General features: G+C 45.6%; 1 protein-coding gene across 2 annotated transcripts in view; it reads left to right on the top strand.

Annotated features, from left to right (window-relative positions):
- The window catches only part of DOCK1 (dedicator of cytokinesis 1), a 527,932-nt gene that overhangs the window by 461,372 nt on the left and 40,105 nt on the right, over nt 1–26,455 (top strand). For both annotated transcript variants that reach the window (XM_059900693.1, XM_059900694.1), the window contains exons 38-40: nt 2,480–2,599; nt 17,948–18,037; nt 18,865–18,969. In XM_059900693.1, the coding sequence (XP_059756676.1) occupies nt 2,480–2,599; nt 17,948–18,037; nt 18,865–18,969 (315 nt within the window). The remainder of the gene's footprint in view (nt 1–2,479; nt 2,600–17,947; nt 18,038–18,864; nt 18,970–26,455) is intronic.

The raw sequence follows: 26,455 nt of genomic DNA, 5'->3' as shown, positions 1-26,455 counted from the left end.
TATAAATTTATTTATTTTTTTAAATTTCTGTATTTATTTTTGGCTGTGTTGGGTCTTCGTTTCTGTGCGAGGGCTTTCTCTAGTTGCGGCAAGCGGGGACCACTCTTCATCGCGGTGCGCGGGCCTCTCACTATCATGGCCTCTCTTGTTGCGGAGCACAGGCTCCAGACGCGCAGGCTCAGTAGTTGTGGCTCATGGGCCCAGTTGCTCTGCGACATGTGGGATCCTCCCAGACCAGGGCTCGAACCCATGTCCCCTGCATTGGCCGGCAGATTCTCAACCACTGTGCCACCAGGGAAGCCCAGAAACCCAAATTTTAGTAACAAGGTGATTTTGAAACTACGAAGATATTTCTTTTACACCAGGGAAATTAAAGTGGGCTCGACAAGCTGCTTGGTCACCCTTACTCTCTCTCATAGTACATAAACTTTTCTACGGGCGTGTGAATGTAAAATAGATATATGTGTATGAAGTATCATTTGTTTAATCATTGCACTTATTGAGCACAGACGGGTTTGTCACAAACGGTACAAGGATGTTTCACAACCCAAATCCATCGGCCCAGTTGCATTATTATTTCCACTGGGGTTTTGAATTTTCCAGTTAGATGCCACATAATCGCTCTCCATATCTTTTACATCATTACATTTTGCAGTTTGTCCTAAATATGTTTTGATATTGCAGTAAATGTGAATTCATGCTGGTTAATCAACATACTAAAGAACGTTACTTGTATCTTTATGAAAATTCTTCACCATGATTGATATATTCTTGTTCATTAAGTAAAACTCCTCAAATAGGGTCTTCTTTTTTTGGTTAAGGCTGTTTTGTCAAAAAAACAAGGGCAATAAAAACATCAGCCTTTCGCCTAGCAATCAAGTTATTTCAACTCATTGTTTAAGTGGAAGGTATAAAGGAGTTTTGCTTCTCCATTCAATATTTTTTTAGGTGATTTTAAGCTCCAAGGAAATTATTTGGCATCCAAACTTTCTTATTCTTATTTATCTTATTGTAGTTACATTTCAGAATCATGTGAAATTTTACTTTCACCCTCCATAAAAGTAGAAATCTGGCCATGTGGTGAAAATGCCACAATTAACTGAGTTTGTAACTCCCAGTTATGGTTGGGCTACGCACTTCTCATTTGAAGGTGAAAGAATTTGCAGCAGCGTAAAGGTTTCTCATTCTTACTTGACACTCCAGGTGCTGGAGAGCCCATCTGGCCCCATGGCCCTTTCACCCTGTTCTTTGGAGCCCTGGGGTCCAACACGGAGTGCTCCAGAGCCCCTCTGGCTTCGGGAAGGTGGGAGGGGGTGTGTGCTGTGAGAGCCCGCCCCTTAGGGAGCTTTGCACTTCTGCAGGCCTGTCCCTTGGGGCCTTTGCCCTCTGCCCCAGTGGTTCCTGACCATTTGTCATGACCCCTAAAATGTGGCACCACAGCTGGTCCCGTTGCTCTAGATGTGGCCTGGCCAGCCCTGAGTCCAGTGGGGACCCCCCCACCCCCCTGTGGTCCAGGCAGCCTGCAAGTCTGCTGCTTTCTTGGTAACATCCTCACTGTCCTGTCTTAAAACAGGGTCAAGACCCACCTCCTGAGTCCAACTGATGAGTTGAGCCCATCCTGATTCTTTCCTCCAAGGAGCCACCCCAGACCCCCTCGTCCTGCCTCCCGCCCTTAAATTGCCCATGAAATCTTTTCTGCAGAGTTATTATATACCACTGTGCTCTAATTTGTAATAGCACTCTCTCTGGAGCAGGCATCTTCTGACTCATCTTTGACCTGGTGCCTTGCACATAGTAGGTCCCCACCAAATATTGAAGTTTATTGAACCCTATATTTAGTGCCGTTGATTTCTTGAGCATAAGTCTAGGAGTTCAGGTGTCAAATGAGCTTGCCTTCACTTTGATGCATCCTTCCTTCATCCCATAAGTCCACTGTCACGTCCACAAACGCTGGCCAAGCCCTGCCTTTGCGACAGGCAACGTGCCTAGAGCTGAAGATCCCAAGACACCTCCCTGTCTGTAAGGAGCTTTCTTTACGACCTGTAAGTGGAATCCATGTGCCATCTGCTGTTGATTAAAATGTTGAGCAGCACAGGACTGAGGCCGCCGCCCAGGGATGCCCCACTTGAGGCAGCCACAGATCACCCGGTTCCTCATTCATCTGGAAGGTTCCAAGGCATCAGGGGCAAGCTGACAGTTCTGTGCTGTCCAGAACCTGCTGGGTTTCTCTTCTGTGTGAATCTAGACCCAGCTTTGCCTTCCTCTTTCTTTCCCTCGTCTTGAGGCCTCTGCACAGAGGTTCTGCCCTCAATTCCAGACCTGACAGCCTGATGGCAGCATCTCCAACGATCCCCGGAATCATGGCCCGAGTGCCCACACCGAATTCAGGGCTTACTGTGCATTCTGACCTGACGGTAGGGAAACGGTAACCCTGGCCGTGCCCTTACCTGGCACCGCTCACACTTTGCTTTTGCCTCAGTGGTCGGAGGACGTGTGCGCGGCCCACCTCACCCAGCGGGACGGGTACCAGGCAACAACACAGGGACAGCTGAAAGAGCGGCTCTACCAGGAAATCATCCACTACTTCGACAAAGGCAAGGTAAAAAAAAAAATGCCGTTTTTCTGGTGTTTTCCTCTTTGTGTGCACCTTCTTGCAGCGTTGTAAACACACTTTTTAACACATGGTGTTTGTGGTACCAGAAATTTGTTACAGATTGTATATCTGAAGGTTTTATGCATGGCCCTCCCGCTGGCACTTCTAAGTAGAAATCCTACCAAAAAAAAAAAAAATCAATCACCCTTTTGTAGATGCTCTACTGAAAGTTAGGACTGAAAAGCGCAAGTATTTTCATAGTCCTTGCCAGGGAGAACCCAGGCTGGGACACTGATTTGGGGGAATTTCTGGCTACGTTAGAGCTAATGCTTTCCTTTGACAGTTTGCGTTTTTTCTGTTGTCACCAAAATATTAATCCCATAGCAAGACCAATATCGCTCATGTTGGTGACCTCTCCATTAACTGGCTCAAACAAAATTATTTAACCTGTTGACTTCTACTAAAAGGAAACATGCCATCATTTTAATCAGCCAGTAATAGATCTCATCACTGTAGTTCATGTGATTCAGATAAATAGTAACTATTAAAAAAAAAGGGGCTCCTTCAGTTAAGAAGTTTTTAAAATCTGCCACCAAAGTGACTTCTAAGCTCATTCTGTGCCTTCATCAGGATTCTTAACTCATCTGATTTACCAGCCTTTTTCTTTTTTTTTTTTTTAACCTTGAGAAAAGTGAACAGAGAATTCCATGACGGTACCTGTATTCGTTTCTTAGGGCTGTGGTAACATAGGCCTACCCACTGGGCAGGGATCTGTTCTCTCACGGTTCTGGAGGCTATAAAACCAAAGTCAGCGTGTCGGCAGGGCCGTGCTCTCTGAGAGAGAATGATTCAGGGGGAGAATCTGCTTCCTGCCTCTCTCTTAGTGTCTGGTGATGCCGGCAGCCCTTGGCTTGTGGACACATCACTCCAGTTCCTGCCCCCGTATTCGTGTGGCTTTTTCCCTGTGTGTCACTGTGTCCAAATCTTCCTCTTCTAAGAGCACCGATTATTGGATTTAGGGCCCACGCCATCCAGTGTGACCTCATCTTAACTTGATTACGCCCAAAGACCCTATTTCCAAATAAGGTCCCATTCACAGATACCAAGGGTTAGGACTTCAACATATCTTTTGGGGGGGGACCCAGTTCTACCCCCAGCAGCACCCATGTCGGGAAAGGATGATGGCTGACCCTTTTTGTGGCTGTCGACATAAACCGAACCCTTTTGAAAAGATCGTGGGTGTTTTATTTATTCCCTGGGGTCCTTGACATGGGACAAAAATCAAAATATTCAGAATAGCATGAGGATTGGCCAGAGGCCACTTGGAAATGGTCTATGAATTACACCTGGTCCTATAGCGAAACAGAATATATTTCTTCATAGAAATGAGATGGTTTCACAATTAAGGCCAATTGCTAAAATTTTATTAGCTTAGCCAGGGGAATTCTGTTTCTCCACAAACTGCTAAAAAAGTGGATCCATTCCTTCCCCCGATGGCTTTCTGGCTTATTATGTTTTTGAGAAGGGTAATCAGGTGTCATGGAAGGGGCAGAACAGGAGGTGGGACCCCAGAGAGGCCCAGGAAGCCTGAGGGCCAGAGGTCGTTGGGGATGAAAGAGTGTGTGCCTTTGCTGATAGCCATTCTGGGTTCTCACGTCCTCTGACAGCACTGGCCCCGAGATCCCTCCAGCCACATCTCAGCTCTCCTCCCCACCTCGCTCCTTATATTCTGGCCACACCACCCCCTCTGGGTCCTCGCCCACACCAGCCCTTCCTGCCTCTGCCTGGCAGGCCTCTGCTGCTCCTGCCCTCGGCTCATTTGTCCTCATCCAGCTTAATGTCACCTCTGCTCCGATGCCCACAATGTCCTCTTCTTTTCCTGTATAGCACTTACCACAATTTGCAACAGTAGATTTGCACGTGTATTCCTTTAGCGAGTCTCCCATAGGCCATGAGCTCTGTGAAGATAGAGGCCACACACGTGTAATCCCTCACAACACACGTAACTCTCAGACAGAGCCGGGCACGTAACACAGGGGCATTTGGTAGATGAACAAAGAAATCAGTGAAAGAATGCACGAACAAATGAGTGAATACTCAGCATTTAAGGGTGATTTCGGACAGATGAGAGGTGCTCATGGACAGCAGGACAGCTGGCCTTCAATAAATAATAAATTGAGGAACCAAGTGGGTTTGGTTTTGTTTTTAGCCAAAGCAGTCTCATACGGAGGGAAAAAAATGAACGTGTTCAGTTTAGAACAGTGGTTCTCAACCAGGACCCTTTCACGTTATCATGCCTGGGGGTGTGGATGCGACTGGCATCAAGTGGGTCAAGGTCAGGGATGGCTGCTCAACATCCTACAAGGCAGACGGCCCTCGCCACACAGAACTATCCAGCCCAGAATGTCAGTAGTGGCCAGGTTGAGGAATCCTGGTTTTGAAAAAAGCGAATTCAAGTGATAAAGCATTACAGGCAAAAAGAGAAAGGGGCTGAAGGAATGTTCTCACATGTTTCTGTGTTTTGGAGGAGACAGAAAGATGGCTCTGGTAAAGTGAGCACTTAGCTCACCTGGAGTCAAGAATGTTCAACTTGATTGAACTTGTTAATCAGAACTGAGGAGAATCGTCTTCACGGCAGCTGTTAGAGGCGTACTGGCAAAAGAGACTGAAAAGCCATTTTTGAATGCCCATAACTTCTCCACGAGAACGTTAAAAAGAAACGGAAGTTCACGCATCTTTCTGAGGCTAACATGAGGGTGAGGGAGAAAATTTCATCAAACGAAATTTCAAGTACCTGGATGATGAGCTGCAAAGCAAAAAAAAAAAAAAAAAAAAAGTCGTTTTCACATCAACGAGCATTAAATTTCCTGGGGAAAAACTAACAGAAGGAAGTAAGTATCCATCTTCTGTATGAGCTGGGATGGGCTGGAATCTGCTGGGGTTGCAACCTCTCACCGTCTCAGTGGTGCTACGCAACCCAGATTGATTTCTCACTCATGCTGCCGGTCGGTCCATCGTCACTTCTGGGGACCCAGGTGAGCGGAGGTCCCAGCACAAAGGAATGCAGCCTCAGAGGGACAGCAAGTCACTGCCCGGCCCCTACACACTTGGCCCAGAAATGACACATGCGTTTGTGCTCGTGTCATTGACTAAAGCGAATCACGCGGCCACAACCAGCTTCAGTGGATGGGGAAGTGCCCGGAAGGGAAGGCAATGTACGTAGCGCCTACATCTACCAGATAAACCAGGTGAACTACCAGGACGTTTAATCGGACAAGTGAGGCGGGGTTCTAACCTAGGGCTCTCAAGGCACGTGGAAATTACCTAAGTATATGTATGTTCTAAAAAGGTAATAGTCCCTCTAATCCCCCAGTTGCACAGCTTCCCACAACTGGACATGTGAGAATAGAGCTATCTCCAGAACCTGGTGCTGGGCCAGCTCCTCCGTAGTTGAATTTCTTCCTCGGGTTAGCGAGGGGTTGGGAACGACGTGACCGGGCTGGGCAGTGCAGGGGCAGTAGCACCTGAGAACTGGTTCCAGCTCCCTGTGGCCAGGACGCCCGAAGTCTCAGCAGGTGGGGAGTTGGGGCGGCAGGAGGTCACAGCAGAAGGTAAGTTTGCCTCTTCCTGCCAGATTTAAAATCACATTCATTTAGGAAACAAGACCGAGACATGGTCTTGTTATACCTGCCAGGTGTGGGTATATGCGGTGATTTGAGAAAGAACATCCTTCCTGCCTTCTCTGGAATAAGACAGTGGCTGAGGTCGTTGCTGCAGATTCAGAACTTGACAGTGGGAAGGACTAGATGCACACATTTCTGTACTCCGTGCCCAGACTGAAGTTCTGTTTTGTTTGTTTTTTTTATTGAAATATAGTTGATTTACTATGTTGTGTTAGTTACAGGTGTACAGCAAAGTGATTCAGTTATATATATGTATGTGTATACTTTTTCAGATTCCCTTTCATTATAGGTTATTATAAGATACTGAGTAGAATTCCCTGTACTATACAGTGGGTCCTTGTTGGTTATCTATTTAATATATAGTAGCGTGTACACGTTAATCCCAAACTCCTAATTTATTCCCCCTCTTCGCCTTTGGTAACCGTAAGTTTGTTTTCTATGTCTGTGAGTCTATTTCTGTTTTGTAAATAAGTTTATTTGTATCATTTTCATAGATTCCACATACAAGTGATATCATATGATATCTGTCTTTCTCTGTCTGGCTTACTTCACTTCGTATGATCTTCTCTAGGTCCATCCATGTTGCTGCAAATGGCATTATTTCATTCTTTTTTTTGGCTGAGTGCTATTCCATTGTGTTTCTATACCACATCTCCTTTATCCATACTCATCTGTCGATGCTTGGGGAAAAAAATATCTTGAAATGGGTGATAATTGGCAAGTGATTCAGCCCACGGGAACGTGAGGGAAGGCCGCTCACTGTGGGGTCCTCTGGGTAGAGGTGCCCAGGGAACCAGCCCTCCTATGATGGGGGCTCCGACCTGAGCTGTCGGCTACGAGAGTCACAGGGCCCATGCGGCCACGAGCACCGGAAACATGGCCAGTCCAAACTGGCCAGACGCACCATCAGCGTACAACAGCACTGGATTTCTAAGGCGCAGCGTGAACAAGAGACTGTTTTTATGAGCTGAATTATGTCCACCAGAAATTCATGTGTTGGCGCCCTAACCCGAGTACCTCGGAAGGTGACTATTTGGACATAGGGCCTGATCCCATATGACTGAACTCCATATAAGAAGAGGAGATTAGGACAAAGACACACACTGAGCAAGGACTAGGTGAGGACACAGGGTGGGAATTTGTCTCACAGGCCAAGGAGAGAGGCCTCAGAGGAAAGCATCCTTCTGACAACTCGGCCTTGGCTTCTCGCCTCCAGAACTGTAAGGAAATAAATTTGTTTAAGGCGTCCAATCTTTGGAACTTTGTTATGGCAGCCTGTCAAACATCTCATTAATTTTGTGTTATTGATTACATTTGAAAGAATACTTCAGGTATAGTAAATATTACTAAAATTAATTCCACTTTTTTTTAAGAGTTTGCTCATTTTTAAAGCTTTTTTCTTTTTTTTAAATACATTTATTTATTTTTGGCTGCATTGGGTCTTCGTTGCTGCGCGCGGGCTTTCTCTAGTTGCTGCGAGCGGGGGCTACTCTTCGTTGCGGTGCGTGGGCTTCTCATTGCGGTGGCTTCTCTTGTTGCGGAACACGGGCTCTAGGTGTGTGGGCTTCGGTAGTTGTGGCACGCGGGCTCTAGAGCGCAGGCTCAGTAGTTGCGGCACACTGGCTTATTAGTTGCTCTGTGGTATGTGGGATCCTCCCAGACCAGGGATCGAACCCGAGTCCCCTGCATTGGCAGGCGGATTCTTAACCACCGTGCCACCAGGTGCCTAATTCCATTTTTTTAAATGTGGCTACTAGAAAAATTGTACATGTATCTTGGCTGATGGTTCCCCTGGAGAGTGTAGCTCTGAGCCAAAGACTTTGCTTTTGTTGAGAACGGTATCTGCTAGCACATCCGTCCACAGGCTGCTGGTAAATCGAAGCTTTACTGCATGTCCTTTGGGGTCATCACAGGCGGCGGCATTGCTTACGTGCTCGTTGGGATATATTCCTTACACTAAATGAATATTTTGAAAAACTGAAATAAATCTAAGAGAATTAGGAAATGGGAACCAAAGCCAGGAGATAATAGAATGTATGTCAGAATGACAAGGGGAAGCATGATCACAAGCACCAAAATTGGATTTTTTTTTTTCTTGTGACCCAGTGTCACTTCTGTAATTTGAAATAAGTGTCCAGAGTATGGTTGTTCTTAGCATTAGGGGATTTGGAGGGACGGGCATGTGAGGGGCTCTTTTATGGATAGAAGATCCTCTGAAGGAAATACAGACAAGGCACATGGTAGGGAGGGAAGGAAAGAGTAGAAACAGAGGCAGTTATGAAGATAAACCATAAGAAATCAGGAAGAAGCAACATAGCTTTGTTGGAGCAAGGTGGAGTTTTCTGGTACTTATGTATTTTATTTTTAAAATTTAGAATTATGCCTCTCAGTTGTTTTCTTCTGTGCTTTGACCAAAGTCTATTATATATTGTTAGTTTCCCAAGCTCTTAAGGATGAGTCACGTTTTCTCACTGTGACTTGTGTGTCCGAGTGCCTTCGGGGATGAGTGTCACCGACCGACTAGCTCTAAGGTCTGCACCGTCTTGGCCGGGTTCTGCCTGGGACACTGCTGAACAGTGTGGGTCTCGGAGCAGAAGTCAGCTCATCCGGCGTGTTTTCCCCGTGAGCTCTCAGCCTCCCCGGGCTCCCAGTCCAAGATGCGTCACCCACATCCATCCCTGCCGTTCTGCTCCCCGGGCCACCGTTCTGCGCTCTAACAAAGTGGCCATGGCGTCATAGCTTGAATCGCTCCAAGGATGCCCAAACCTCAGGGTCCCCCAGCCTCCTCTACAGGCAGATCCAGGCCTCTGCCTGGCAGGTGAGGCCCCTTACAGCAGGGCTCTGCCCTTGTGTCTACCCTCTCGTCACCCACAGCATCTTGCCTCTTTCTGAACATGCTTGTTGATTCCCAGCCCCGGGACCTTCTGTGGTCTCCCCCGGATGGGGAGCGGCCCCTCTCACCTGCCGTCTCCTGTGGTGACCCCTTCCCACCTCCTCCGCCTGCTTCCATGCTGTCTCCACCTTGGAGCGTTTCCTGCCCCCCGTGCAGAGAGAGTCCTCTCTCTGGGCTCTCCCTGCCCTTCCCAGGAGCTATTTCTACGTATCCTGTATCCCCTCCTTTGAGTATCTCACACTTTAATGGTCCCCTGAGTCCCCTGGGGATCTTGTTAAAATGCAGATTCTGGGAACTTCCTTGCGGTCCAGTGGTTAAGACTCTGCGCTTCCACTACAGGGGCGCAGGTTTGATCCCCGGTCGGGGAACTAAGATCCCATGTGCTACATGGTTCCGCCAAAGAAGAAAAAAAAAAAATGCAGATTCTGATTCACTAGGTCTTGGGAGGGGCCTGAGGCTCTGCATTTCTAAGCAGCTCCCAGTAATGGCAATGCGGCTGGGCCAGGGTCCACCCCTGGGTCACCAGGTCCTGCTTTGACTGGAGCTCCTTGGGGACAGAGCAGGCTGTGTCTGACACTTCTGTTTGTCCCTCTTCGGGAGCCCTGTGCTGCACACAGACTGGGTATTCAGTCACTTTTTTTAAAGAGACTATTTTTTAATAGCAGTTTTTAGGTTCACAGCAAAATTGAGCAGCAGATGGGGAGAGTTCCCAGGTACCCCTGCCCCCCCGCCGACATGTGCAGCCTCTCCCACTGTTAACAGTGTCATTTTTATTGAATTAAGCACATTCTGGCCAATGCTTGAGCAAACACTGGAAAAGGCCGCCATCGCTCAGACATTCCACAGAGTTCCTAACATGGGGCTTATTTGTCTCACGTGTGTGGTCTGGCCTCCTGGCGCAGACTCTGAGCCCCGGAAACGTCTGAAGGGCATGCCCCCCTGCCTCCGACTCCTGCCCGGCAGCCCCCTGGGGCAGATCCCGCTCCTCATTCCAGAGGTGCCGGTCTTGGGACCGTGCCTTTTCCGCAGGCTCGCTTCCCAAGCCTGATGCTGACTTGCTTACATTCTGCCTTCATTGCAGAAGTTGTGGATGGAATAAAGACAGATTCTTCCAAGACCCGGGCTGGCTTTTCCTGCCTGGACTCCCGTACGTCTGCTAGAAATACATCCTCGGTCAGAATGATTGCAGGGGTGGATCAAGTGAACGGGCAGGGATGGTCATGCGGGGAGGGCCGTCTGGCATCGGCCACAGGCTCTGACTTCACTGCTGACTCAAGGTCCATCCCAGGTCCATGTTCTAAATGTTCTCCTGCAACGCATGAGTATTTAAATCACAAGAGTTTCTTGGGTTTGATTTTACACGTGTTTCATTTTAGGGGAAAAAAATTGCAATTTTGGTTTAAAACCATATATTTGGGTAATGGGCCTTAATACTACAGTTGGACTTGAAGACCAGTGATGGCTGAGGACCACACAATTGTAAAATGAACTCTACCCGGTACCTGAGCCTGGCAAAAGTATGACTCAGTTATAGCGCCACTGATACAGGCCGTCACCTTATGTGATTAAGGAAATCTTCACTATGTCCTTAACAGGTGGAAACTTTACACATCCTAGAGCTAATTTTCACTGTTTTAAATGTATGCAGCTACCCAGGGGAAGTAGGGACTTACAGAACCCAAGGCAGATTTGTGTCCTGGAGACCGTGAGCGCAGGCCCTTAAAGGAGCGGGTTCCCACCCCATCCCTTGGACACCAGCACCTGCGGGGACAACCCAGGGCACCCACCAGAGACTGGGGTCAGACTGTATTAAAAGTCTGTCTACCTTTGTGCTCTGAAAACAGCAACGCTGAATGGATTTTCTGCTCCTTCATATTGGACACTCCGGTTTTTGAATTATGTTCTGTTATCTTTCTGTATTTCTTCTTCGCAAACATCATTCTTTTATTTTTGCTTTTCCACCGTTTAAAAAAGTTTTGAATGTCTTTCAGCCCAGCTTTTGGTCTTTTCATCTGTTTCTTTCTCTCCAAAAAACGTCATTTCCATCTGTTTCCCTTTTCATTCTTTTGCACTTCTTCCTTCCTGGGCTAATAATTACTCCTTGCTCCTTTTCCTTTCTCTTTTTACCACCTGTTTTTGCATCTCCGGAAAGCCTGCTGTCGGGTTTTATCGTGGCAGTCGAGCATTCTGTCCTGAAGATGCTCTGAATTGTCTGTCTTATTGTGTTTGGTTGAGGCCTAGTAATTTTCAATAAAGCCCTTAGTTCAAGCACTGCACTGAAAATTACCAGGCTTCTCTATGGAGGGTGTGTCTAAAATAGAAGCCCTGCTCTCAGGAAAATGTAGTCAGAGTGAGGGAGCCAGTATTAACCAACATTAACCACTTCGAAAACCATGAAGCAGCCTGGCAGCGTCAGCAAAGGGGGCACATAGCCGACAGCCCATGTGATGTATGAAGCTCTGGGATTCTTTTCAGCTGGAGCTCTGTCTTCTTTTCCCTGAAAATAACCTCGCCTTGACGAAGTTTGCACTTTGCCTTGTGCCCAAGTCAAAAGAGGAGGCATCTTGCATCATCTCGTGAACTAAAAATAGGGGTTTGGAAGCGAGTTTCCACTTTTGATGAAATGGTTGGATTTCTTTTCTAAGTATTGGGGGTGACATTTTTCTCATCCTCTGAGTTTCCTTTTAAAAACACAGTTGTCATTGAGGGGAATTACAGGTGCGAGCATCATATCACCCTCTTCTTGGTTTGTTCTCAGCATTTCCAAAATTTTTGAAAATCCTGATATATTCCAGAATCTGTTCAATTAGCAAGAATTTGGCTGGAGTGCTCAGAGATCATGTGTTCATTATGATTGGCCCCCAAAAAAGAACGATTTACGATCAGAGCATGAGAAAATCAAGGCTTAGAGTCGGTAACAACTCTGCTGCCCCACACCCCGCCCTGCAGGACCCCTCACACGTGTTTCCACCACCCAGCCTCCTGGGTGCCAGGTGCCACCTGCACCCATGAATTGGGGGGCGGGAGGGCAAAGGCCCGCCTCGAGGCGTGAGCAGGTAAATACCAAAACCCTCCTCTGGTCGGTTGCACTGGTGGGCGCTGAGTCAACCCACCTAACAGGTACAGGAATGAGTCCCTCTTCTGAGGAGAAAGGGGCGACTTCCTTGTCCCTGAGAAGGTGACATGTAAACTGGGTCTTGAAGAATGAGACAGAGCTCGCCAGATGATGGCTGGGAGGGCAGAGATTCCAAAGAGTGGGAATCACACTGGTCAAGGCCAGGGCTCCCGAAGACATCTCAGTTTTCTGGAGAAGCCGAGAAGTCTGTCTCTCGGCGGGGCGAGGAAGGGGTCCTGGGAGACACAGATGCAGAGAACTTGGGAGCCAGTCTGTCCATGGCCTTGTGTGTCTCCTGAAGATTTGACTTACCCCATAAGGCACAAGAGCCAATGAGAGTTTATGAACATAGGCAAGGATGCCTTTATTTTCCTCTTTTCAGGGAGTGATTTTGGCTACAAGGTGGCAGAAGCCCTGGGGGTCGAGCGCTGGAGCAGTGGTGGCCTGTGGTGGCCCAGGGAAAGGTGGTGGCAGCGGGGATGAGGAGAGGCAGGTGACAGCTCCAGAGACTTGAAGTCAGCTGATCACACAGTGTCTCTCAAATGGGGTCAGTGTCAGATGTGTGAACGCCCAGCGGAGCCGGGTACCAGGGTGGCTCAGATGCCGGGAGCAGGACAAGCCTCACGTGGCTGCAGAGCTGGCAGGGAAGTGACTTCTGATCCGTCCAGGGAGGTTTGACTTCCTTCCAAGCAGTTCGAGCAGCTCTGAGTGATTAAGCTCCATTCCTTCACGTGTGAATTCTTTTTCAAAGTAATTAGTTTTCCAGCTAGTGATACCCAGGCTGTGTGGTGCAGCTTTGGCCCCGTCACACCCTCGTCCACGGGTCTGCATCTGTCCCTCCTGTCCCGGGGACAGCCCTCCGTGATCATGTCCAAGGCCGCTCCTCCCCCCTCTGAGCCCGGGATCCCCCTCCCCATCCAGGACATCACTCTGGCCCGTCCGCCCTCTCCCTGACAAGCAGCACTGTTTTCCTCTCCACTGGCTGATACACACTCGCCTACAACCATGCCATTATTTCTCCCATCTTTAAAAAAATTCTCTCTCGTTCTGACTCCCCTCTCCAGCTACTGCCTGTTTCTCTTCTTTCTCCACTCCTTCTTCAAGAGCTGCGTGTACACCTCCTCTTCCTCCTCTGTTCTCCCTGAACCCACCCCCATCACAGGTGCCCAATAATTATCTACAGAATGAGGGGGTGAGTGACAGGATGTGTCCCTTCTCCTTCCAATCAAACCACCAAGCAAAAGGCAACTGTGTCTTTCGCTGTCTGGTTTAGGCTTTCTAAGGGCTTGCAGAACTACAGATGTCCTGGCTTAAAGAAAAAGGAAAAAAAATCCCTTTTTTTAGGGGAAAAAGAAAAAGTTATGCCTTCTCCATTTTTCCCCCGGGGCATTAAAACTGAGCAAACCGTTTTCCATTTGGACTAAAAAAGAATTGCTGTGGGGAAAAAAGGAACATGATTTCAATGGTCAGTAATTCTTGAGTACTTGACTGCACCACAAGGCAGGATTCGTCTTCGAGTCAGTGTAAGAACCTTTCCAGCAAGGCTTCCTAAGTCCAGCCCAAGTCCCAGATCCCACTGGGTTTCCTGCCCTACCAGAGGGCAGCCAGCCCATCTGACCCCCTTTCTCAGGCGCTGGCTCTGTCATGTGTGCGCTCAGAGAGAGGGTGGCGTCGTTACTGCACGGTTGGGCGGCTTTGGTGCAGAGCACAGAGCAAATGCTCCATTGCAGGGGCTGGGAGAGCGGGGCCTGACTCACTCAGAAATGTCTTCAGAAAGTGTCCAGCCCTTGCTCAGATTAGTGGAGATCAGCTGAGAACCGCAGGAGGACCCAGGATGCAGCTTGGCTCAGGGAGAGATGGGGAGGCCTAGAGAGAGTGGAGGTGCCCATAAGGAGACTCCATTCTGTAAGAAGAGGTTGCAGCAACGCTGGGACTGGCTGAGTCCCCTCTTGGCTGGACCACACCCCTTGGAGTCGCCATCCAGACTTATGACACACATCTTTCCTGGGGACTCCAGCCCCTCATCCTCGAGGGACTGGAAAGAGATTCTCACTCACGTCATTCTTGCAGTGAAGCACTCACTGGCCAGGGCATAAGGCTAGTTCTGGGCCACATGGGTCCCCTCCAGAGCTGAGGGCCCTCAGACAGTGCTCTGGAATCTTCCACAGCATTGACTCTTCATCCATTTCCTGTGCAGGGTACTGGAAATTTAGAGGGTGATTGAATATGACTCTTTTCCCAACAACTGCCTGGAAAACCAGATGAATTTTAGAATGACTGCAATAAGAGCATCCCATAAAACATCTTCACTGGTGAGGGACTTAGAGCTAGTTAGCGGAGCTAGTTAGCGGGTTAAACCGCAGTTGCACACCAATATCCTGGTGAGTCATCACTGGCCTGAGTTATTTGTAAAGGGTGCTTGTCCAAGCTGCCATCTTGGTTTTCATCCGCTGCCTCCCTGATCCTGTTAGATCAATGTTGTCATTCTACCCGACTGGTCACCCGTCAACCTCACAGTTCTCCGCAGGAAAGCAGTCGCTGATATGTGTTCTGCAGCCACTTCAGTCTTGGAACTAACAAAGGAATTTCATCAGAAAAAAATTAAAAAGTTTTCTGTTCATGACACTTGCAGAAATGGGACTTCCTGGAACCGAGAGGTTCAGAAAGAAAAGGTGATCATCTCAAGAGAATGTAGCTGAGATCATCTGATAAAAAGAGGAGGCGGGAAGAGTGTGCTCCGTGTTGCAAGTAAACGAACAAGGCCAAGGATGCTGTAAAATGGACTAAGGATTTCAAATCAGAAAATAAAGCGGAGCGTTGCTAGGGTGCTCTTTCATTTGGGACTGTGGTAAACCTCATCTGCCTACTGCATGTCTAAGAATGGAGCCAGGTTCAATCAGGACGTTCAATCACACAGGTTAAAGCGATTCTTCCACTGAGATAATCTAAATCTCGATCATATTGAATCTGTTTTCTCTCTGGCATGGAAATATTTTCCAAGGTATTCACACGGGAAATATGAGCATCCCACACTCTGTAGAGCCCTAGCCAATTAAAAGTAGATGAAAATCTCCTTAATGCAGCATCCTTTAAACATTCCGGGGTGAGGGGGGTGGAGAGGGGAATGTATGTTTATAGAAAATCTGGTAAAGAACACAACTGTGTAACCTCTGGGTGGGTTGGATAAAATATTTATTCAAGACATATTTCTTTTAAAAACAATTACTTTTGATAGGTGAAAGCATCTCATCTGTCATTTAGGATAAAAACAGATTAAGCAGTGAATTAGAAGCCCTAAGATTCTAGGCAGCTAAGAGAGTGGTGTATTAGCTTGCGGAAAACTAAAGAAAAATCAATCGGATGAATGAGAACTACAACTAAAGGTAATGATTTCTTTGAAATGGAAATGTACTAAGGGAGGAATTGGTCACTGGAGCTTAAAAGAAACATTCCAATTGGAGAAACTCCCTCTTCCGAGAAATGTGAGCTTGGGCTCTGGCAAAGGACCTGAGCTACCTGGAGCAACGGATGAATATATTCAAAGGATGCAAAGCTTCAGCAGGATGAAGGAGACAGGTAGGGGTTCTTGGGAAGAGAAGTGTGTGGTTCTAGGAAGAGCATCTCAGCCACTTTCTCTCTTCCCTGGCTGCTGGTCCTAACTCTGAAATCTTTTTCTACTCTGGGGTTATTTTTAAGATGTCTTTCAAAGTATTAAAATGCAATTTCAGAATAGCTTTTTCTCGTCAAAAATAGCAGACGGTTTCTTTAAGTAGCAGCTGTGTAAAGAGTATTTTAAGTCTGTTGGGTGATTCAGTAATAAGTAAGGTCTTTGATAGTGTGGTTCTACTAAGAAAAGGCAAAGACTGGCAGGCAGGTGAGGGTTCAGTGCCAAGGGTATGCCAGGTATGGGAGCCGGCTCCCTGTGGTCTCAGTGAGAGCCTGGAGTTAGGGACTAGCTCAGCATCCTTTAAAACCCATTCCAGGAGGAGGGGGTGTGGGGCAGCTGGAAGTACTGGCACATGGTCATTGTTATGGGCTGAATGTTTGCATCCCTCCAAAATTCATATGTTAAAACCCTAACCACCATGTGATGATATTTGGAAGTGAGGCTTTGGGAAGGTAATTATGTTTATATTGGGTCATGATGAGGGTGGGGGCCCCCCATGATGGGATTAGTGCCCTTATAAGAAGAGGAAGAGAAAGATCTCTCCTAAGGCCATGTGAGCACACAGTAAGAAGGTGCCTGTCTACAAGTCAGGTGGAGAACGCTTACCAAGAACTGAATCTGCCTACACCTTGATCTTGGACTTCCCAGCCTCCAGAACTGTGAGAAGGAAATACCTGTTGTGTGGGATTTTGTTATAGCACCTCCAACTAAGTCATCGAGAGCAAGAACATCAGAAAAAGACCAAGCTGGGCCGAGTACACCCCACTGTGTGCCCTTGGGCAGGTAACTTACCTGTCTGATCCCCAACTTCCTTATCTGCCAAACAGGTGTAATAAAGATACCCACCTGACAAGGCAAAGGAGTTTAACAAGACAATGCAGGTGGCATCTCGCTGGAGGTAGAATAAGCTTGCAGTCACTGCCCTAACGGTGCTACCACCTTGTGGGGATGGTTCCAGTGGAGAAGTGGGCGATTCATGTCTGGGGACCCAGTATGTGGGGTGGTGTGACACTTTCCTGATTCTAAGTCAGCAACCTTCATTTCTGTTGGAGAAACATTGTTGAGCAGGTTCTGGGCTCCATACGGTCCAGAGGTTTTGATGATGCTCAGGCCCTGCCCTCAAGGGGCTTATAGTCCCTGAGGAGGAATGACAAAGGAGCGTTCCACTTTCAGTACATTACCCAAAGTTTTTTTAGTAGCGGAACCCTGGGTCTTGTAGGAGCACAGAGGAAGAGGGTGGGTGGCACCCAGGAAGGCTTTCTGGAGGAGATAGTTCCTCCATATTTTCCATGTTCTTCTCAAGTAAACCACTGTATTTTATTTTTCCCAAGGAAAATAAGGGAAATTCAGGCCTACCACATGTATCAATAAATTAATCCACATGTGTCAAAAGTTTATCAGCATTTTAATAAATGTTCCCTGATTGGGAAACCCACTTTTAAACCATTACCATAAAAAATTCTCCCTTTCCAAACGATGGCAGATTTTACATCCTGACGGTATCTGCAAACATAACACGAACTTCTTGCAAGCCTTAATGTAGAGTCGAAATAGATCCTTGTTTTTCTGACCACTGTCACGTAGAGCTTATTAAATGGGATGGTTTGGGAAAGTAGCAAAATCAGGCCTGTGGTTTCTACGCAAACGCTCCTCTCAACCTCGCCCTGTGGTTTCCTTTCTGAGCTCCACGGCTGCTCCGACAGGTGGGCGTCAGCGGCCAGCAGCAGGCGAGGCAGGACTGGCGGACCGACTGCTCTGACCGGGGACAGTGGCCACCATGATTGATGAGCCAGTAGCTGACCAATTTGGTCAACTGATGCCCGAGCCAAAGGCCATGAGCCTCTAGAAAATATCTGTATTTTTCCAGTGCTTTCAGATTAAGCGAGTGTGTTTCCAGCTTGTTTCATCATGAACGGTTGTGTTGCAGCATTACTTTTTGACCGCATGATTCAGGTTTGCGTTTCTCTTTCCCTTGTTGCTTTCTTTTCCCTCACAGATGTGGGAAGAGGCCATCGCCCTGGGCAAGGAACTGGCTGAGCAGTATGAAAACGAGATATTTGATTATGAACAACTTAGCGAATTGCTGGTAGGTCTTTCTTTCTCTTTAAATGAACAGGCAGTCTCAGCTTGTTCTTCTGGAATTTTTCTTTTCCTTTGAACGTTGGGATTGTCCTTCATTTTGTCCAGGAGGACACTTGATTTATTTGCTGGTTGATTCTGGCCCATGAGTATTCACTTTTTATTCCCCAGTGAGCTTTTGTAACCAAACTCTAAGATGCCTCTGAACGACTTATATGTGAACAACTGCTGAGTCTAGGTGTACGTTGGTCTTGATGGCCCAGAGGTCTCCAGGAGTCTCCACTCGTTTAAAACTGTGAGCCTGTCTACAAGAGGGGGACAGATGGAGGCTAGCCCAGACCTTTCTCCTGCCACAGAAGCTATCCGTTTCTAACTACTGCTTTCTCTGCTGTATCATTTTTCTATTCAGCAGATCGACTTATGATGTTGTGATGTATATCATGAATGTGGAACAGAATTCTGCCCTTTTAAATTCTCTTGTAATGTATCCCATTACCTGACTGATATCTTTTTTTAAAAAATCCTAAAGATCAGACATTTAATCAGAAGAAAAACCATCTCTCTGGCACCTCTTTGGTTATTAAAACACCTATAAATCACAACTGGTTGCTGAATTTGGCTTTTTGGTCAAATTCCCCTGCTGAATGTTGGAGGGTGAGTGAGGAGTACTGTCAAAGCTTTGTGGTGAGATTAAGTTCAATGCCTGCATCAGCACCGCTCCCCCGCCTTCTCCCCCTCCCACCCGCTAGAACTGCCAAAGCTGGAAGAATCCAGATGCGTGGATGTTCAACTACTCCATTCAAACCTGAAATGCATTTCCTTTCTTCCTTTCAGAAAAAACAGGCTCAATTTTATGAAAACATCGTCAAGGTGATAAGACCCAAGCCTGACTATTTTGCTGTCGGTTACTACGGACAAGGATTCCCCACGTTCCTTCGGGTAACTTTGGATTCTGTTTTGATTGGGTCAGGATTGTTCCCTGGGCAGTGAGCCTCTTCCCTTTCCGAGGAAGAATTTGGACTTTGCATCCGAAGTCCGACTCTTTGTATTATTTTAACAGCTCTGTGCTTGACTTAGGGTGCCAGCGAGGGGCTGATCATATTTTTTGATTGCATATAAACTTTGCATCTCATTTTTCCCAAATAGAACTCCTGTTCAGAGATTTATGTATATTTTAAAAATTGTGGTTGGGAACTTCCCTGGTGGTCCAGTGGTGAGGACTCCGCACTTTCACTGCCAGGGGCCCAGGTTCAATCCCTAGTCAGGGAACTAGGATCCCACAAGCCGCGTGGCACGGCCAAAAAAAAAAAAAAAATTCTGTAAGATATATATGCATAACATAAAATTTACCATCTTTACCCTTTTTAGGTGTATCGTTCAATGGCATTAAGTTTATTTAGTTTGTTGTGCAACTATTCCCACCATCCATCTCCAGATCTTTTTCATCTTCCCAAACTAGAACTCTGATCCCATTAAACAATAATTCCCCCTTCTCCCCTCCCCCCAGACCCTGGCAACCACGCTTTTACTTTCTGTCTCAGAATTTGCCTGTTCTAGGGACCTCATTTAAGTGGAATCATATAAAACTTGTCCTTTTGTGTCTGGCTCATTTCCCTGAGTGTCGTGTCTGCAAGGCTCATCCATGTGGTAGCGTGTATCAGAACGTCATTCCTTTTTATGGAAGAGTAATATTCCATCATACTGATGTACCACATTTTGTTTATCCATCCGTCCTTTGATAGACTTTGGGTTGTTTTGCCTATTATGAAGAACACTGCTATGAACATGAGTATTTTTAATTATATGAGAAACTGGAAATGGATTCCCAGTGCTGGAAACTCAGAATCGTACTCCATTTCTGAGACAAGCATGTGCTCTTTGACACATGATGGAAGAAATACTGTGATCACCAGCCAAGTCACCCAATAATCATGAGGCCAGAAATTGTGTAAATAAATGCTGCCTAGCCTACTAGTAGAATTGTTCGAGTTTCTCAAAAACTCATTCTTGGATGCCGTTGACCATGATTTCCTGTCATTTCTTATGACCTTTTTTTTTTAATGTCACCTGGTTTTCTCTTATCCTGGGAGACCATGCGTGATCCTTCTGGTTTTAGAGAAGCAGGAGCTCTCTGCCTAGGGCACACCTGTCCCGGGCAGTTAGATCCAGTTGGGAGATTTCTGTAGCCCCAGAGGTGTGTTCCTTTGGCCCTGGTGTTTCTGATCCCACAGGAGGCCCTGATAGTATAAGACATCCCTTCACGCTGGCACCAGCAGGAAGGACTTACTTGGTGAGGACCTGTCATTCTGTATAGGAACGTCAGCAAGTGGCCCTCGCAGGGCTGACCAGCTCCAGAAGGTGACCTGTTAGTTGATACGCTCACGCAGGGTCCTGGCTGGGTGCCTGGGGCATCTGGCCTGTCCCTGTCACTGCTGGTCAGTCTCTCCTTAACACCGTCACCTTCATCGTGGCATTTAAGATAGTGGTTAGGGAGGATTTTGAAATTAACTTTAAGTAAAAAACCAATCCAAAGGGGATAATGAGCCTGGAGTTGAAGTCACCTAATGTTGCTGAAGGCTTTAATTAAGGTATGTGAATCTGTACATATGCTTCCGTGTGTGTGTATGTGTGTGTGTGTGTGTCTCTAAGAAAGACTGAGAGGGAGGGACAGGCCCTAAATCACAGCTGACCTGTGCTGTGCTGGGTGTAGAGTGTATGTGTGGCCCTCCTTGGACAGTGCCATAATTTAAGGGCACTACGGCTCTGTCCTGGCGTCCTGAGGAGGCAGCAGGGCCGGGTGAGCATTTTGCAGCCCCCAAGCCAACTGATGCCAGGGTTGTCCTGGGAGGTCACATGAGATCCGTGCTCCAGGGACCGTGCTGGGTCACCTGCCCGTCACAAGGGCAAAATGCAGAGTACGAATAACGAGTTTAACGGGCTTGATTAATATGGAACTGACTTCCCCCCCACCCCCGAATAATTCTGTGGGCCTATAGCAATACACTCATTACGCTTCACAGATTACCTGTCAGGGCTCCATCTGACAATGACATTAGCAGTTACAAAAAAGTGGGTGGGATGTTTGTCTACTTCATTCAGTGCCGGGAGCACAGCCTCTGAGAACTGACTCGCTGGCCCCTCTGCTTTGTTTTGCTTTAAGAATTGATCGCATTGGGGTTTTTTGCATTTATATGAATATTTATGATTCTTACAAGGAATAAATATCTTTGACTATATGTACGTTTCCCTCCTGTTTTCAGGCTTGAATGGACCACTTCAAAATGCAAAGTAATTGACATTTCTAGAAAATGTTATTAGTGTGTTCATTTATAACTCACTAGTGTTTTTCTGTTAAAGGCTTTATATACATTTTTATTATTATGTCTTCCTTCTAGTGTAAAGTATAATAAATGCATGCTAGTTTCGTAGTAGCCTATTATACATTAAATCACCCTGAATTTCTGAAATGTTTGGCTTTTTATAGCCCTAAAAGATGCCCATAGTGTGTATTTATATTTCTAATTAAGACTACATATTACTTTGGTTTCTGCTTCAGATTATTTTTTTAAAGAAAGAGCACATTTTTCTCCTGTAATGGGTACTTTAAGACATACCTAAGCACAAAGTGAAAAAAACATATTCAATTTTTAAATTGTTCCTTCTTTAGTGATTTACAAGAACTCGGAATAACTTTGGACTAGGGAAGGGGATAAATGGAATGCCACAGGGGCTCTGTTTTTGTGAAAATTCATTAATTAGACAAATTTTAATTTGGCTTTGAGCTGAGTCTCTAGGATGCATCTGTTTGTGTGTCTTCTCTTCCCCTTCCTCCTCCTCCTCCCCCTTCTCCTCCTCTTCCCTCTCCCCATCCTTCCCCTGCCCCCTCACTTTCCTCCTCCCCCTCTCCCCCCCTCTCCCCCTCCTGCACGCTGGCATCCGTCCAAGGTCAGGGGAGATAACAGGGCTGCCCCCTAACTCATGACTGGCTGGCCCGGACCCTCTTGCCCAGGGTCCCTGATGAAACAGCAGCCAAGTCCAAGGAGGAGAAGCACGAGCCCCCAGCCTCCTGTTCCTCGGGTTCTGTGGGTTCTGCTCACTGCAACAAGGAAAACCTTGTGGCAGTTTTCATTGATGTTGAGACAGCCCTGAGATGGGGCAAGAAGATGGGTGGGGGGAGGTGGAGGGCTTCGAGAACCAGCTGCCGCATCACACTACCCACTGACACCTTTCTGTGATTCAGCTGCCACTCAGAACACACTTGTTGAATCTCTGAAGGTATGGAGATCAGTTCCATCTTGGGATCAGAACGTTCCTGACAGACATATTTACAGAGTGACCGTGTCACGAGACAGGTCTCAACGAGACAGCCTGAGTAGAGAGGAATGCTTACCTACTTATCACCCTCCCTCGAGGTCACCCAGCCCTGCCACCCAAAACAACCCCCAGGTGGACTCTCCAGACTTTGTGGAGGTGACGAAGTGGCATTTGAGAGGGACAGACTCCAGCCTTTAGGAGGAGCACTCTGTATGCCCTACCCTGTCATCCGTTGATGGCTCGTTGTGCACACGGCAACTCCAAACGTTCCACGAGGGGAGTCCGGCCACCACCTCTGCCCTCTCAGCACCAGGGGAGGCCAGGAGCCTTGGGTCCCTCTGCTTTGGTCTGGACCCTCTTCGCTCTGGTTCTGTTCATCTCTTGGCTGTGACCTATAGGAGCCAGCTTGGAAAGTTGAGCTCAGGCTCTGAGGCCCCACCTTAATCTCATGGTCTTTTGAATTTTTTTTGAATTTTTTAATTTTATTTTATTTATTTTTTTATACAGCAGGTTCTTATTAGTTATCCATTTCATACATATTAGTGTATACATGTCAATCCCAATCTCCCAATTCATCACACCACCACCACCCCTGCCACTTTCCCCCCTTGGTGTCCATACGTTTGTTCTCTACATCTGTATCTCACTTTCTGCCCTGCAAACCAGTTCATCTGTACCATTTTTCTAGGTTCCACATACATGCGTTAATATACGATATTTGTTTTTCTCTTTCTGACTTACTTCACTCTGTATGACAGTCTCTAGATCCATCCACGTCTCTACAAATGACCCAATTTCGTTCCTTTTTATGGCTGAGTAATATTCCATTGTATATATGTACCACATCTTCTTTATCCATTCGTCTGTCGATGGGCATTTAGGTTGCATCCATGACCTGGCTATTGTAAATAGTGCTGCAATGAACATTGGGGTGCATGTGTCTTTTTGAATTATGGTTTTCTCTGGGTATATGCCCAGTAGTGGGATTGCTGGGTCGTAAGATAGTTCTATGTTTAGTTTTTTACGGAACCTCCATACGGTTCTCCATAGTGGCTGTATCAATTTACATTCCCACCAACAGTGCAAGAGGGTTCCCTGTTCTCCACACCCTCTCCAGCATTTGTTGTTTGTAGATTTTCTGATGATGCCCATTCTAACTGGTGTGAGGTGATACCTCATTGTAGTTTTGATTTGCATTTCTCTAATAATTAGTGATGTTGAGCAGCTTTTCATGTGCTTCCTGGCCATCTGTATGTCTTCTTTGGAGAAATGTCAGTTTAGGTCTTCTGCCCATTTTTGGATTGGGTTGTTTGTTTTTTTAATATTGAGCTGCATGAGCTGTTTATATATTTTGGAGATTAATCCTTTGTCCGTTGATTCGTTTGCAAATATTTTCTCCCATTCTGAGGGTTGTCTTTTCGTCTTGTTTATGGCTTCCTGTGCTGTGCAAAAGCTTTGAAGTTTCATTAGGTCCCACTTGTTTATTTTTGTTTTTATTTCCATTACTCTAGGAGGTGGATCAAAAAAGATCTTGCTGTGATTTATGTCAAAGAGTGTTCTTCCTATGTTTTCCTCTAAGAGTTTTATAGTGTCTGGTCTTACATTTAGGTCTCGAATCCATTTTGAGTTTATTTTTGTGTATGGTGTTAGGGAGTGTTCTAATTTCATTCTTTTACATGTAGCTGTCCAGTTTTCCCAGCACCACTTATTGAAGAGACTGTCTTTTCTCCATTGTATATCCTTGCCTCGTTTGTCATAGATTAGTTGACCATAGTTGTGTGGGATTATCTCTGGGCTTTCTGTCTTGTTCCATTGATCTATGTTTCTGTTTTTGTGCCAGTACCATATTGTCTTGATTACTGTAGCTTTGTAGTATAGTCTGAAGTCAGGGAGTCTGATTCCTCCAGCTCCACTTTTTTCCCTCAAGACTGCCTTGACTATTCTGGGTCTTTTGTGTCTCCATACAAATTTTAAGATTTTTTGTTATAGTTCTGTAAAAAATGCCATTGGTCTTTTGATAGCGATTGCATTAGATCTGTAGATTGCTTTGGGTAGTATAGTCATTTTCACAATATTGATTCTTCCAATCCAGGAACATGGTATATCTCTCCATCTGTTGGTATCATCTTTCATTTCTTTCATCAGTGTCTTATAGTTTTGTGCATACAGGTCTTTTGTCTCCTTAGGTAGGTTTTTTCCTAGGTATTTTATAATTTTTGTTGCAGTGGTAAATGGGAGTGTTTCCTTAATTTCTCTTTCAGATTTTTCATTGTTGTTGTATAGGAATGCAAGAGATTTCTGTGCATTAATTTTGTATCCTGCAACTTTACCAAATTCATTGATTAGCTCTAGTAGTTTTCTGGTGGCATCTTTAGGATTCTCTATGTATAGTATCATGTCATCTGCAAACAGTGACAGTTTTACCTCTTCTTTTCCAATTTGTATTCCTTTTATTTCTTTTTCTTCTCTGATTGCCATGGCTAGGACTTCCAAAAGTATGTTGAATAATAGTGGTGAGAGTGGACATCCTCGTCTTGTTCTTGATCTTAGTGGAAATGCTTTCCGTTTTTCACCATTGAGAATGATGTTTGCTGTGGGTTTGTCATATATGGCCTTTATTATGTTGAGGTAGGTTCCCTCTATGCCCACTTTCTGGAGAGTTTTTATCATAAATGGGTGTTGAATTTTGTCAAAAGCTTTTTCTGCATCTATTGACATGATCATATGGTTTTTATTCTTCAATTTGTTAATATGGTGTATCACAATGATTGATTTGCATATATTGAAGAATCCTTGCCTCCCTGGGATAAATCCCATTTGATCATGGTGTATCATCCTTTTAATGTATTGTTGGATTCTGTTTGCTAGCGTTTTGTAGAGGATTTTTGCATCTATATTCATCAGTGATATTGGTCTGTAATTTTCTTTTTTTGTAGTACCTTTGTCTGGTTTTGGTGTAAGGGTGATAGTGGCCTCATAGAATGAGTTTGGGAGTGTTCCTTCCTCTGCAATTTTTTGGAAGAGTTTGAGAAGGATGGGTGTTAGCTCTTCTCTAAATGTTTGATAGAATTTACCTGTGAAGCCATCTGGTCCTGGACTTTTGTTTGTTGGAAGATGTTTAATCACAGTTTCAATTTCATTACTTGTGATTGGTCTGTTCATATTTTCTATTTCTTCCTGGCTCAGTCTTGGAAGGTTATACCTTTCTAAGAATTTGTCCATCTCTTCCAGGTTGTCCATTTTATTGGCATAGAGTTTCTTGTAGTAGTGTCTTAGGATGCTTTGTATTTCTGCGGTGTCTGTTGTAACTTCTTCTTTTTCATTTCTAATTTTATTGACTTGAGTCCTCTCCCTCTTTTTCTTGATGAGTCTGGCTAATGGTTTATCAATTTTGTTTATCTTCTCAAAGAACCTGCTTTTAGTTTTATTAATCTTTGCTATTGTTTTCTTTGTTTCTATTTCATTTATTTCTGCTCTGATCTTTATGATTTCTTTCCTTCTGCTAACTTTGGCTTTTTGTTTGTTCTTCTTTCTCTAGTTCCTTTAGGTGTAAGGTTAGATTGTTTATTTGAGATTTTTCTTGTTTCTTGAGGTAGGCTTGTATAGCTATAAAGTTCCCTCTTAGCACTGCTTTTGCTGCATCCCATAGGTTTTGGATCGTTGTGTTTTCATTGTCATTTGTCTCTAGGTATTTTTTGATTTCCTCTTTGATTTCTTCAGTGATCTCTTGGTTATTTAGTAACATCTTGTTTAGCCTCCAGGTGTTCGTGTTTTTTACGTTTTTTTCCCTGTAATTCATTTCTAATCTCATAGCGTTGTGGTCAGAAAAGATGCTTGATATGATTTCAGTTTTCTTAAATTTACTGAGGCTTGATTTGTGACCCAAGATGTGATCTATCCTGGAGAATGTTCCATGCGCACTTGAGAAGAAAGTGTAGTCTGATGTTTTTGGATGGAATGTCCTATAAATACCAATTAAATCTATCTGGTCTATTGTGTCATTTAAAGCTTGTGTTTCCTTATTAATTTTCTGTTTGGATGATCTGTCCATTGGTGTAAGTGAGGTGTTAAAGTCCCCCCTATTATTGTGTTACTGTCGATTTCCTCTTTT

The sequence above is a fragment of the Balaenoptera ricei genome, chromosome 16 (genome assembly GCF_028023285.1).
Source record: "Balaenoptera ricei isolate mBalRic1 chromosome 16, mBalRic1.hap2, whole genome shotgun sequence".
Lineage (NCBI taxonomy): Eukaryota > Metazoa > Chordata > Mammalia > Artiodactyla > Balaenopteridae > Balaenoptera > Balaenoptera ricei.
Note: the sequence above shows the minus strand (reverse complement) of the source record. Positions and strands in the feature narration are given on the sequence as shown.